Below are 14,638 nucleotides of genomic sequence, written 5' to 3' on the forward strand. Positions count from 1 at the left end.
GACACCACAGTTGTTTGTTTCCCAGTTCTTTTACATTTGGGGAATGTTGGAATTTAAAGGGGGAGAAGTATTGTAATGTGAGCATTATAAAGGTAAGTTAATACCAATTAGGATATTTATTTTTCGTGTTGAAATAAAATTAAGTAATGCAACTTAGAATTAAAAGTGTTGTAATGTGAGCATTATAAAATTAAGTTAGTACCAATTAGGATAATGGTAATATAGCAATACTCCCGCTATGCAAAGCTGTTTGTAAACAGAGGTTGTTTCCGGGGTTGCGGGGTTTTACTTCCGGTCTTTTCTGAGCATGTGTGTATAAGCCCCTCCGCCGTATTGGTTTTGCTGTCCCAGACAAAGCTGTTCCTTTGAACGTGAAGTTGTCGAGTGGTCCTTTTGCAAAATAGAAGTTACTACATATGACTCACCTATGCGCTGAAGAGCTCGTCCTTCAGTTAGTCCTGATGAAGGGTCTCGGCCTGAAACGTCCACTGTACCTCTTGCTAGAGATGCTGCCTGACCTGCTGCGTTCACCAGCAACTTTGATGTGTGTTGCTTGAATTTCCAGCATCTGCAGAATTCCTCGTATTTGCGATGGAATATAGTGTTGGGAAATGTATGGTAATGCATTTTGGTAAAAGGAATAAGTGCAGACTATTATCTAGATGGGGAGAATTTTCAAATATCAGAGGTGCAAAGGGACTTAGGAGTCCTCGTACAAGACTCAAGAAGGTTAATTCACAGGTTGATTCTGTGGTAAAGAAGCTAAATGCAAAGTTGGCATTTATTTCAAGGGGAATAGAATATAAAACAAGGAGATAATGCTGAAGCTTTATAAGACACTAGTCAGCCCACACTTAAAGAGTACTGCAAACAGTTTTGGACCCCTTATCTCAGGATGCATTGGAGAATGTCAAGAGAAGGTTCACGAGGATGATTCCGAGAATGAAAGGGTTAACATATGCAGAGCCTCTGGTAGCTTTGAGCCTGTGCTCACTGGAATTTAGAAGAATGTTTGGGGATCTTACTGAAACCTACCAAATGTTGAAAGGACTAGATCAGCGGTCCCCAATCTTTTGCGCACCGCAGACCGGTTTAATATTGACGATACTCTTGCAGACTGGCCAACGGTGGGCGGGGGGGGGGTGTTCAAGTTCAACAGTACGTGACAGGGAATGAAAAAAGGTGCAGCTGACTCGTATCGTTTCCGTGCAGCCCGGTGGTTGGGGACCACTGGACTAGATAATGTAGATGTGGAAAGGATGTTTCCTCTGGTGGGTGTAGCCAAAACTAAAGGGCACAGCCTCAAAATTGAGAGGCAGATGCATTAGGGATATTTAAGAAACTTTTAGATAGGTACGTGGATGATAGAAAAATGGAGGACTATGTAGATGGGTAGGGTTACATTGTTCTTAGTAGTTTAAAACATTGGTACAACATTATGGGCCAAAGGACTTGTATTATGCTGAAATGTTCTATGTAACATAGTGTATCTAGATATTTGGTAACTATTCATTAAACTCCCACAGATGTTGCAAAATATTGGTTTCATGTTTTATGTCAATTAAAATGGGGCAAAATGTGATTAACGAACATAAGAGAAGCTGAATTAAATGGGCTACTTCTGAGGTAGTTCGCAATTGTATGCCACAAGGATCAGTGCCCATCGTCTTAACTGTAGCAAAATTTTCCAGTTTACACAATGACTTCCATCCCCTTCTGCTCGTGATAAAACTGAATCCAGAGATTTATTTTGTACTGACTCTATACATCAACAAAAGGTAAAGAAAACCCCATCTTAGAAGACTACTTGCAACATTAAAGGGAAATGTGTAGAAACGTATACTGACTAAAAATAAAACAGGAACAATCCTGGTTGGTTTCGGCTTTGGATTCCAGCATTTGCGGTCTCTCATGCCACTATGTGAACTTCATACAGAGCTGGTGTTTATATGAAAGAACAGCTGCAATTATTTCCCTTTTCGCTCTTAAGGTTTCTGTAACTTGCTTACGGGACTTTTGGACAGTGGGCCAAGCGGCCTTACTTGCTGGCCCACGCACACAAACGCTGGAGGAACTCATTAGACCAAGAAGCATCAGTGGAAAGTTATTACGGTCGACATTTCGGGCCGAGACCGTCACGGGACTGGAAAAGAGGGTAAGAAGGTGAGGTGAGGGGAACCGATTCACTGTTTCTCCTCAGTCTTAAATGACCTTGCCATTGATTCCGAGATCATGAACTCAAGTTGAAAAAAACCCTCGTCAGAGGAGCAGCCTTTCAGTATCCATCCTTAAAATTTTACAATTGAGCTTCTCTTCTTTCTGGCTACCTACCGAACCTTATGGAGGAAAGAGCTTCTCAGGAAAATAACAAAACCCTAAGTCAGTACGGAGGAGGGGAAGTGATACCTTCGCCAATGCACACAAACAGAAATTCGGGTTACGCTGCAAAAAGGGAGTCTGAGTCACTAACCTGCTCGGCCTCCCCGCCGGGTTCCTCAAACCACGTGATCGGTCACATGACCCGCTCCAGTAAAAGCGCCGTGCTATGTGAGTGCCTGCAGATTGAACCATGGCGCGGTATTTGTGTGTTCTGTCCTTTCTCGTCGTGCTCTCCACGGGCTCCACTTTCGCAGATACGCCGGCCAACTGTTCTTACGAAGACTTGCTAGGCACCTGGGTGTTTCACGTTGGGCAGGAAGGGCAGGACAGAAATGTTGATTGCTCCAGCATGGGTGAGTTTAACACAAACTCTCTGTAAAACTTCACCGAATTGGCTGCTTTCTTAAATCTACTTGTAGGACGATTTATGTTAATAATCTGTGAAATTTTAATGGTTAACTTTACAAACAAGTAACCAGTCCCTGATCGATATTTGCATAAACTGCTTAAACTTCCTGGAGAGCTGCAAACACGTTGAAAAGTCTCAATCTACCAAACGATATCACTGATTTCTGCGATAATTGTCTGTTCTGATTTAGTGGTATGACCATATAACTTTTAATTGCTGTACTTTTTTAATGAGAAAAAGAACAACTCACTTTTGTCAGCTAGGAATAGACCACAGACAATTTGACTCAGATAATGGGACAGAGATGTCCTTAGTTGTTTAGGCGCGTCGATTTTGTTTTTAGTGGAACTGTGAAAGCGAATCTATGCACAAGAAGCTAACATGAAAAAACGTGACCGTAGATGCTGGAATGTGGAACAAAAATACTGAAAGGATAGAGTTGAATCAGTCTCGACCCGAAACTTAAGCACTTTTATGGATGTCTTGTATGGGGGTGTTTAGTGGTTTATTATAAAGTCATGTTTAAATTGTAATGTTTAAACCACCCTGTGCTCCCTGAAGCCATTGTAATTCTGAGAAATATCCTGATCTCCTTTGTTTTTTTTTAAAAAAAACACTTGTACTAAAAAGAGGAATTTATCGTTTTCCAACTTGAAGAATCATTCCTTGTAGAACAAAAAGAAAATGAGAAAATTGGGCTCACAGCACAGGGACAGCCCCTTTGGCCTATGATATTTTGTCAAACTAATTTAACAACTGAGATCTAATCCCTTCTGCCCCCCCCCCCCATGCTTTTCATATTCACGTGGCAATCTGCAAGCCCTTTTAAACATCTCAGTGGTATCTGCCACCACCACTTCTTCTGGTAGTGCATTCTAGATACCTAAAACTTGTCTTGCATATCTCCTTTGAATTTGCTCTCTTCACACCTTAAATGCATGCCCTCTACTAATTAGGCATTTTGAAAATGGGGGGGAGGGAGGGAGATACTCTTAAAGAAATGTCTAAACCTTGTAATCTTGTAAACTTTTCTATCACAAACAACAAGAGAGAATCTGCAGATGCTGGAAATCCGAGCAACACACACAAAATGCTAGAGGTATTTGGGCCTGGCAGCATCTATGGAAAACAAATACAGTCGACGTTTTGGGCCAAAACTCTTCGGCAGGACTAGAGAAAAGAAAATGAGTAGATTTAAAAGGTGGGGGAGGGGAGAGAGAAACACAAGGTGACAGGTGAAATGGGGGGGGTGTGTATGAAGTAAAGAGCAGAGATGTTGATTGGTGAGATACAGGGCTGGAGAATGGGGGAGTCTGATGGGGATAGAAGGCCATGGAAGAAAGAAAAGGGGGGGGGGAGAGAAAAGGAGCACCAGAGGGAGATGTTGGACAGGCAAGGAGATAAGGTGAGAGAGGGAAAAGGGGATGGGGATTGGTGAAGGAGTGGGGTGGGTGGGGGCCATTACTGGAAGTTCAAGAAATCAATGTTCATGCCATCAGGTTGGAGGCTACCCAGACAGAATATAAGGTGTTGTTCCTCCAGCCTGAGAGTGGCCTCATCGAGATAAAACATAGAATAGTACAGCACAGTACAGGCCCTTCAGCCCACAATGTTGTGCTGGCCCTTAAACCCTGCCTCCCATATACCCCCCCCACCTTAAATTCCTCCATATACCTGTCTAGTAGTCTCTTAAATTTCACTAGTGTATCTGCCTCCGCCACTGACTCAGGCAGTGCATTCCACGCACCAACCACTCTCTGAGTTTAAAAAAAACCTTCCTCTAATATCCCCCTTCAACTTCCCACCCCTTACCTTAAAGCCATGCCCTCTTGTATTGAGCAGTGGTGCCCTGGGGAAGAGGTGCTGGCTGTCCACTCTATCTATTCCTCTTAATATCTTGTATACCTCTATGTCTCATGTCTCCTCTCATCATTCTCCTCTCCAAAGAGTAAAGCCCTAGCTCCCTTAATCTCTGATCATAATGCATACTCTCTAAACCAGGCAGCATCCTGGTAAATCTGCTTTGTACCCTTTCCAATGCTTCCACATCCTTCCTATAGTGAGGCGACCAGAACTGGACACAGTACTCCAAGTGTGGCCTAACCAGAGTTTTATAGAGCTGCATTATTACCTCGCGACTCTTAAACTCTATCCCTCGACTTATGAAGGCTAACATTCCATAAGCTTTCTTAGCTACCCTATCTATGTGTGCGGCAACTTTCAGAGATAGTAGAGGAAGCCATGGATTGACGTAGGGGAACTGGAATTAAGATGGGTGGCCACTGGGAGATCCTGCTTCTTCTGGCGGATGGAGCGTAGGTGCTTGGCAAAACGGTCTCCCAATCTACATTGTGTCTCACTGATGTACAGGAGGCCACACCGGGAGCACCGGTAACAGTACATGACAGCAACAGACTCACAGGTGAAGTGTCGCCTTACCTGGGAAGACTGTTTGGGTCCCTGAATGGTAGTGAGGTGGGTGGTTTAGCCGCAGGTGTAGCACTTGTTCTACTTGAAGGAATAAGTGCCAGAAGGGCAATCAATGGACAGGGGAGTCGAGTAGGAAGCAATCCCTGTGGAAAGTAGAGAATGGGGATAGGGAAAGATGTGCTTGGTAGTGGGATCCAGTTGAAGGTGGCAGAAGTTCAGGAGAATTGGGTGCAAAGGCTGGTGGGGTGATAGGTGAGGACAAGAGAAACCCTATCCCTGGTAGGGGGGCGGGAGGATGGGGTAACAGCAGACATACGTGAAATGGAAGAGATGCGGTTGAGGACTGCATTGATGGTGGAGGAAGGAAAGCCCGTCTTTGAAAAAGGAGGGTATCTCCTTCATTCTAGAATGAAAAGCCTCATCCTGAGAGCAGATGTGGCAGAGACGGAGCAATTGAGAGAAAGGGACAGTGTTTTTAAGAGTAACAGGGTGGGAAGAGGTATAGTCCAGGTAGTTGTGAGAGTCCATGGGTTTATAATAGCATCAGTAGATAAGCTGTCTCCAGAGATAGTGAAGGTGAGATCGAAAAAGTGGAGGGAGGTGTTGGAAAGGGACCGGGTAAATTTGAAGTTGGAGGCAAAGTTGATGAGATAGACAAGCTCAGCATGGGTGCAGGAATCAGCAGCAATGCAGCGTAGGAAAGTGGGGGGCAGACACCAGTGTAGGATTGGAACATGGACTGTTCCATGTAGCCAATAAACAGGCTGGCTTAGCTCGGACCCATGCGAGTGCCCATGGCTACACCTTTTGTTTGAATGAAGTGGGAGGAGCCAGAGGAGAAATTATTAAGAGTGAGGACAGGTTCCACTAGATGGATGAGAGTGGTGATGGAGGGGAACTGGTTCAGTCTGGTGACAAGTTTGCTAGATGGAGTAGAGTGGTGGTTTTAGGTCTCTTAGCCTCTGCTGTGGCAGAGAAAACAAACTTAGTTTGTCCAATCTCACATTATAGCACATGCCTTCTAATCCACAAAGTTCACAAGAATGATTCCAAGAATGAAATGGCGATCGATGGCTCTGGGCCTACATTCCCTGGATTTCAGAAGAATGAGAGGTGACCTATTTGAAACCTATCGAATGTTGAAAGGCCTAGATCAAGTGGATGTGGAGAGGGTTTTTCCTATGATGGGAGAGTCTAGGGCCAGAGCGCAGTGCTTCAGAATAGAAGGACATCCACTTAGAATGGAAATGCGAAAGAGTTTCTTTAGTCAGAGCGTGGCAAATCTGTGTAATTTGTTTCTGCAGGTGGCTGTGAGATCAGGTCATTGGGCGTATTTAAGGTAGAAGTTGATAGGTTCCTGATTAGTCAGGGTGTGAATGGTTGCAGGGAGAAGGCAGGTGAATGGAGTTGAGAGGGAAAAGGATCAGCCATGATGAAATGGCAGAGCAGACTTACTGGCAGAATGGCCTAATTCTGCTCCTGTGTCTTGTGATGTAATCCAGGTAAACCTCTATTGTTCCCTCTCTAGAGCCTTGCATCCTCTTGCAATGAGGTGACCAGAATTGAATATAATACCCCAGATGTGGCCTAAATCAGGGGTCCCCAACCTTTTTCGCACTGCGGACCGGTTTCATATTGACAATATTCTTGGACTGGCCAACCGGGGGACGGGGGGGGGTAGGGTTGCCAATGAGTAGCAGTCAAATACGTTGAGTTTACCCCGAGAAAGACCACAATGACCATGAAGCCTTGCGCGGGCACCAGTGCGCATGCGTGTACGTGCCAATTTTTTTCTACAAATTGTTTTTGGCGATTCTGGTGGGGGGGTGTTAATCACAAATGCAATATAGGTGATAAGTGGCTAATGCATTCAATTTCATTTCTAAAAGGGTGTATCTAACGAATTTAATGTTAAACACAGCGCATATTTTCCTCGCATGAATATAGTGATAAGTCAATTATCAGGGGAGGACGGGGAGCTTGAAGTAAGTGTTGAACGAACTTCCAGTAGAAGTGGTAGAGGCAGGTTCGGTATTATAATTTAAAGAAAAATAGAAACATAGAAAATAGGTCCAGGAGTAGGCCATTCGGCCCTTCGAGCCTGCACCGCCATTTATTATGATCATGGCTGATCATCCAACTCAGAACCCAGCCTTCCCTCCATACCCCCTGACCCCTGTAGCCACAAGGGCCATATCTAACTCCCTCTTAAACATAGCCAATGAACTGGCCTCAACAGTTTGCTGTGGCAGAGAATTCCACAGATTCACCACTCGCTGTGTGAAAATTGGTTAGGTATATAGACAGGAAAGGAACAGAGGGTTGTTGTGGGCTGAATGCAGGTCGGTGGGACTAGGTGAGAGTAGCGTTCGGCACAGACTAGAAGGGCAGAGATGGCCTGTTTCCGTGCTGTAATTGTTATATGGTTATATAAGTCAATAGTATCATAACATTCTAAGTAATATTTGGATATTAAACACAGCACGTATTTTCCCCGTATGAACATATAAAATCATTGCAACACACCAATATCACTGAATCAGTGAGAGCCCTGGGCTTGTTTTCCTGCAACAAGACGGTCCCATTGAAGGGTGATGGAAGACAGCGATACTCGAACGGGGTTCCTTATGTCCAGTCTATTCCGCAATTTAGTTTTCATTGCAGAGATATGTTGGAAATGGAAGCAATGTTTTCAGTGTTTTCGTGGCTATCTCAGGACATTTAGCCTTGACTTTGATCCAGAATGCCGGCAGGGATGTTATGTCAAACATGCTTTTCAGCCCGCCGTCATTGATCTCCTTCCTGCGCTGACATGGATGATGCGTGCGTAATGACCTCGCTGCACTCAAGCTCAACGGTGGGCGTGACAGGGAATGTCATAGTCATACTTATTGATCCCGGGGAGAATTGGTTTTTGTTACAGTTGCACCATAAATAATTAAATAGTAATAAAACCATAAGTAATTAAATAGTAATATGTAAATTGTGCCAGGAAATAAGTCCAGGAATGAGGAAAGGTGCAGCTGACTCCTATAGCCAAATCATATCGTTTCCTGGCAGCCTGTTAGTGCATACTTTGCGGCCTGGTTCCGGTCCGCGGCCCGGTGGTTGGGAACCGCTGGCCTAAATAGCTGCAAATAACTTCCTGGCACTTGATTCAATGCCTTGACTAATAGAAGTAAACATACCGTCCGATCGGATTGCATGGGTGCTTTCAATCATGTCTGGACTCCTGTGGTACATCAGTGCTGTTAAGGGTACTGCCATTAACTGTGTACTTTTCCTTTACATTTGATATTCTGCAATACAATACCTCACTTGTCTGGATCAAACTCCACCTGTCATTTTCCCAATTGTATCTGAACTGGTGTATAATCCCACTATCTCTCTTGACTGTTTTCTACACTTCCACAACACTACCCGTCTTTGTCATCTGCAAATTTACTAATCCACTTTTTCTTATTTAAATGCTTTATATACTGTCACAAACAGCAGAGGTGCACGTCTGCGAAACATCCCTGGACGTGAGCCTCCTGACAGAGTAAGATCCGTTGACCATTGCCCTCTGTCTTCTGTGGGCAGGCTGATTCTGAATCCACGATCAAAATCGGGTTTATTATCACTGACATGCAATGTAATTTGTTGATTTGCAGCAGCAGCACAGTGAACAACCTATAAACAACAAAAGTAAATGGTGCAAATGATCGATAACAAGGTAGCGTTCGTGATGAGATTTATGAACCATTCAGGAATGTGATGGCAGAGGGGAAGAAGCTGTTGTGAAAATATTGAGTGTGGGTCTGTTCCAATGGTAATAATGTGAGGAGGGCGTGTTCCAGATGTTAAGGGTCTTCACCTTGCAGCACCACCTGTTAAAGATGTCATTGTGGATCTCTTGCATCTTCATGTTCTGGATGAGCCTAGTATTGGGGACTTTGTCAAATGCCTTATTAAAACCATGTAATACAACATCTGCTCCTCTACCTTCGTCGATCACCTGCTCAAAAATACTCAAACGAGTTAGACAGAACTTGCACTGCAAGAGCCATATTGAATGTCATGCTTTGCAAATGCTCAAATCCCAAGTTTAAGAACCTTCTCCAATAGCTTCCCTATGACTGACAGGAGACTCACTGGTTTGTTGTTTCCAGATTACCCTTAAATGGGGGTGGCTGTAAGGAATATTCTTGTCACAGTGGCTATACCTTTCTTATTTTTGGATTCCACCATATAAGCAGTGGATGAGCCCTCAGTGCCTGCTGTGAGTGCAGCTGTGCAATTCTCTCTGATTAGTAATGCATCTCGTTCTCCTTTCCCTCCTCCTGTAATCTCGTCTAAAACATTAAAACCCCTTCAACCTTTTTTGCGGCGTGGACCGGTTTAATATTGACAATATTCTTGCGGACCGGCCAACGGGGCGGGGGGGGGGGGGTAGGGTTGCCAACGGACAAGCGTAGCAGTCAAATACGTTGTGTTTACCCCGAGAAAGACTACAATGACCATGAAGCCTTGCACGGGCACCAGTGCGCATGCGTGTACGTGCTGATTTTTTTTTTCTCTACAAACGGTTTTCGGCGATTCTGTTGGGGGGGGGTGTTAATCACGACTGGAATATAGGTGATAAGTGGCTAATGCGCTTAATTTCATTTCTAAAAGGGTTTATCTAACGAATTTAATATTAAACATGCAGCGCATATTTTCCTTGCGTGAATATAGTGACGTCAATTATCAGGGGAGGACAGGGGAGCTTGAAGTAAGTGTTGAACAAACTTCCAGTAGAAGTGGTTGAGGCAGGTTCGATATTATCATTTAACGAAAAATTGGATAGGTATATGGACAGGAAAGGAATGGAGGGTTATGGGCTGAGTGCAGGTTGGTGGGACTAGGTGAGAGTAAGCATTCAGCACGGACTAGAAGGGCAGAGATGGCCTGTTTCCGTGCTGCAATTGTTATGTGGCTATATAAGTCACTTATAAGTCAATAGCATCATCACATTTTAATTAATGTTTGGATATTAAACACACAGCACATATTTTCCCCGTATGAACATATAAAATCATTGCAACACACCAATATCGCTGAATCAGTGGGAGCCCTGGGCTTGTTTCCCTGCAACAAGACGGTGCCATCGAGCAGTGATAAGAGACACCGATACTCGAAGGGGGTTCCTCATGTCCAGTCTACTCCGCAATTTAATCTAATTTAATTAGTTAATCTAGTAATTTAGTTTTCGTTGCATTCATTGCAGAGATATGTTGGAAAAGGAAGCAACGTTTTCAGTGCTTTCATGGCTATCTCAGGATATTTAGCCTTGACTTTGATCCAGAATGCTGGCAGAGATGTTCTGTCAAACATACTTTTCAGCCCGTCGTCAATTGTAGGCTCGAGGAGTTGATCTTCTTCCTGCACTGACGTGGATGACGCGTAGGTAATGACCTCGCGTGCGTTCAAGTTCAACAGTGGGCGTGACAGGGAATGAGGAAAGGTGCGGCTGACTCATATCGCCAAATCATATTGCTTCCTTGCGGCCCGGTGGTTGGGGACCGCTGCTGTAGAACATTAAGAAGCTAGTCCTGTCCTCCTCTCTATCAGATCTCTGCAAAGGCCACAACATCATAGTTCCATGCATTGATGAATGCTCTAGGTTTCATCTGTCTTACCTGTAATACTCCTTGCATTATAATAAACACATTTCAACCCCTCTGCGCCATTGCTTCCATTATCTTTCTCCTGGCTTTACTTTATTACAGACCGACTGGTTATGATACCCTCCTTTCTCGCATCCCTTCCACTCCCTGACTTTATGCTTCGATTGACTTTCATTTCTGTGTCAACGTTCAGCCTCCAATCTGCTTCACTGCTACTTCAGATATCCACCCCCCGCCAATCTACCTGTTCCCTAGTAGTATAAACAAATTACCTGCTAGGATATTGGAGCCCACCCAGTTCAGGTGCTGCCTATCCCTCTTGGTCACTTCTGTCCCAGAAGAAATCCCAGTGGTTCAAAAATATGCATCCCTGCCTTTTGAACCAACTCTTCTGCTGTATCCTGTTATTGCCCTCATAGCACATAGCTCTTGGAATAATCAAGAGATTACTGCCCTCAAGGAACTGCTTTTCTACCTTCAGTGATTCCCAATATTCACTCCACAGAACGTCATTCCTTTTTCTATCCATGTCATTTGTGCCAGCATACACAATAACTTCTGGCTGCTCCTCAAATGTTCTGTAATGGCTCGGACACCCTTGACCCTGGCAACAAGGAGGCATAGCACCATCCTGGAGTCTCTTGAATATACAGATTCTCCTGACTGACTGTAATAGGCCTCTTGTCACTAAAGCCCTGCTTGTCTTCACCCTTCCCTGTACCATCTAAAATGGTACTGTCACGTCAGAGGAACAACACCTCATTTTCTGTTCCGGATAGCCTCGACCTGATAGCATGAACATCAATTTCTCTGACTTCCAGTAATTTCTCCCTCTCTGCCTTCTCTCTTTTTCCATTCCCTATTCTGGCTCCCCTTTTACCCCTTCTCTTCAGCTGCATCCAGTGCCCCTCCTTCTTCCGTCCCTCCCTAATCTAATCTAACCTAGCAGATTCCTTTTTCTTCAGTCCCACTTCATCCCCCTCCCCCACCCACCTACCTTCCCTCTCACTGGCTTCATCCTATAACTTTCTAGTTTGTACTCGATCCCCTTTCCCTCCTCCTTATTCTGATTTCTGCCCCCTTTTTCAAGACAAGTCAGATCAATTTTAAGTTTATTGTCATTCAGCCGTACCATTTATTATAGTGAAGTGAAACATCATTCTCTGGGGCCAAGGTACAAAACATAGTACATATAGTTACAATCCAGCACATATGCTGAGAAGTGGCAGATGGAGTTCAACCTGGAGAAGTGTGAGGTGATACACTTTGGAAGGACAAACTCCAAGGCAGAGTACAAAGTAAATGGCAGGATACTTGGTCGTGTGGAGAAGCAGAGGGATCTGGGGTTACATGTCCACAGATCCCTGAAAGTTGCCTCACAGGTAGATAGGGTAGTTAAGAAAGCTTATGGGGTATTGGCTTTCATAAATTGAGGGATAGAGTTTAAAAGTTGAGGGGTAATGATGCAGCTCTATAAAACTCTGGTTAGGCCACACTTGGAGTACTGTGTCCAGTTCTGGTCACCTCACTGTAGGAAGGATGTGGAAGCATTGGAAAGGGTACAGAGGAGATTTACCAGGATGCTGCCTGGTTTAGAGAATATGCACTATGATCAGAGATTAAGGGAGCTAGGGCTTTACTCTTTGGAGAGAAGGAGGATGAGAGGAGACATGACAGAGGTATACAAGATATTAAGAGGAATAGATAGAGGCGCTGGCTGTCCACTCTTCCCCAGGGCACCACTGCTCAATACAAGAGGGCATGGCTTTAAGGTAAGGGGTGGGAAGTTCAAGGGGGATATTAGAAGAAGGTTTTTTACTCGGAGAGTGGTTGGTACGTGGAATGCACTGCCTGAGTCAGTGGTGGAGGTAGATACACTAGTGAAGTTTAAGAGACTACTGGACAGGTATATGGAGGAATTTAAGGTGTGGGGGGGGGGGTTATATGGGAGGCAGGGTTTAAGGGTCAACACAACATTGTGGGCTGAAGGGCCTGTACTGTGCTGTACTATCTATGTTCTAAACAATCACAAAATAATTATTAGTTCGTCCCTGAGTGGCATAGCCTGAAAATTGACAGGTTGACATAAAGTGCACTCTTGTGTAAGACAGTATAATGTTACTGGCACTACAGTAAAACAAGCAGTTGTATAAATATTTCAAATAGCAGCAATTAAAGATGTAAAGTAACCAGTGTAGAATGAGAGAAACCCCAATGATGTTTGCAGCAGTCCGTTATCCTGCAGGATCTTGTGATCTGTTGGTTGCAATTCCTGTACCAGATGGTAATACAACTAGCCCTTTCCAGTCCTAATGAAGGGTCTCAGCCTGAAATGTTGACTCTTTATTCATTTCCATAGATGCTGCCTGACTTGCTGAGTTCCTCCAGCATTTTATTTGGGTTGCTTTGGATTCCACAAGAATCTTGCACTATTTGTCTACCTTTTTGATAGTTTTCCAACAGCCTGCAGCTTTCACCACTTCACTAAAAGTCTCATCTGTGATGCGGTCAGCCTCCTGGATGATCCTAAGTACATCCGGTTCCAGTTCTAGTTTCTTTATCAAGTCAGTCTGGAACTGCATCTGGGCACACTTGTCACAGACATCATGAAAGCTATGAGCATTCTTCATCTCCTACATCCTGAAGGAGGAGCAGCCATCCCAGCTACACTAACTAGAAGAATAATTTTAAGGAAAAAAACTAAATTGTTAGGCTCAGCAAAAGCTCATCGAAGCCAAACTCTTGGTGCTTTTGCTCAAACACTGCACTTACAGTATATTAAGTTTTATGATTTTTCTTGCATAGGTCCTCCAATAAAAACTGTGACTGTACATCTCCAGAAGCTTGATACTGCTGAAAGAGAAGATGGAACATTTGGCTTCTTCACATTAATTTACAACCAAGGTTTTGAAGTGGTTCTTGATAATTACAAATGGTTTGGTTTTTTTAAGGTTGGTCTCAGTTTTTAAAACATAATGAAATCTGCTCACATAAATGCATATTGTTCATATGATTCACTTGCCTCTGATCTTGAGTTCACGTAGACTTCAATTGTAAACTTTAGATGAGGTTTAACAATGACTTGATGTCTCCTTTAAGTAGATTCAAAGGGCTTAAGAGATGCACTTAAAGAGCAGGGCAGTATCCCTGGTCCCCTGGTCAATATTCAGCTGTCCATTAACATTTCTGCAATTATCTGATCATGTACAGTATTTGGTTATGGTTTGATCGTGTGTGATGAAATCCAGTATTGCTGTTGGATGAGATTTTCACCACATGACAATACCTGTTGGGGGGGGAAATGTTGGAACACAGGCCCATAAAGTTAGTGGTTTAAATTTCTGAACGAGCAAGGAATTTTCCAGAATTCTGTCCAAAACTCCTGTGTATTTTACTAAAACATATGTAATCTTTTTATTGTGATGATGGTTTGCAAACAACCTTCATTTAAAATTCAAAGTGAATTCAAATAATACAGGACATCATTACAGGACAAGTTGCCATAGCTGTTACACTGCTAGTCATGATTGCTTACAAAAGTAAAGGGTGGTAGAAATAATACAAATGTCTTTTAAGTTTCCTTTGGTGCATTTCTAGTAGGAGATAGTTTGTCAGAGCATATGCTGTGAGGAATTTTGTGTTGTGGAAAATTATTAGAGTAAAATTGAGGTAATAATGTTTGACAATGGGAAAATATGAACATTTGCCCTTGACTCAACAAAGCAACAAGTTAAAGCTGGCATTCCAATACTGCACAAAACCTAAGTAATGA

The 14,638-nt window shown here is 43.6% G+C and overlaps 1 protein-coding gene across 1 annotated transcript in view; it reads left to right on the forward strand.

Annotated features, from left to right (window-relative positions):
- Nucleotides 1–2,388: 2,388 nt before the first annotated feature.
- ctsc (cathepsin C) overlaps nucleotides 2,389–14,638 on the forward strand; it is a 28,275-nt gene continuing 16,025 nt past the window's right edge. The window contains exons 1-2 of the mRNA XM_063053889.1: nucleotides 2,389–2,732; nucleotides 13,672–13,817. Of these exons, the coding sequence (XP_062909959.1) occupies nucleotides 2,570–2,732; nucleotides 13,672–13,817 (309 nt within the window). The 5' untranslated portion in view covers nucleotides 2,389–2,569. The remainder of the gene's footprint in view (nucleotides 2,733–13,671; nucleotides 13,818–14,638) is intronic.

This window comes from Mobula hypostoma, chromosome 7, assembly GCF_963921235.1.
Source record: "Mobula hypostoma chromosome 7, sMobHyp1.1, whole genome shotgun sequence".
NCBI classification, from domain to species: Eukaryota; Metazoa; Chordata; class Chondrichthyes; order Myliobatiformes; family Myliobatidae; genus Mobula; species Mobula hypostoma.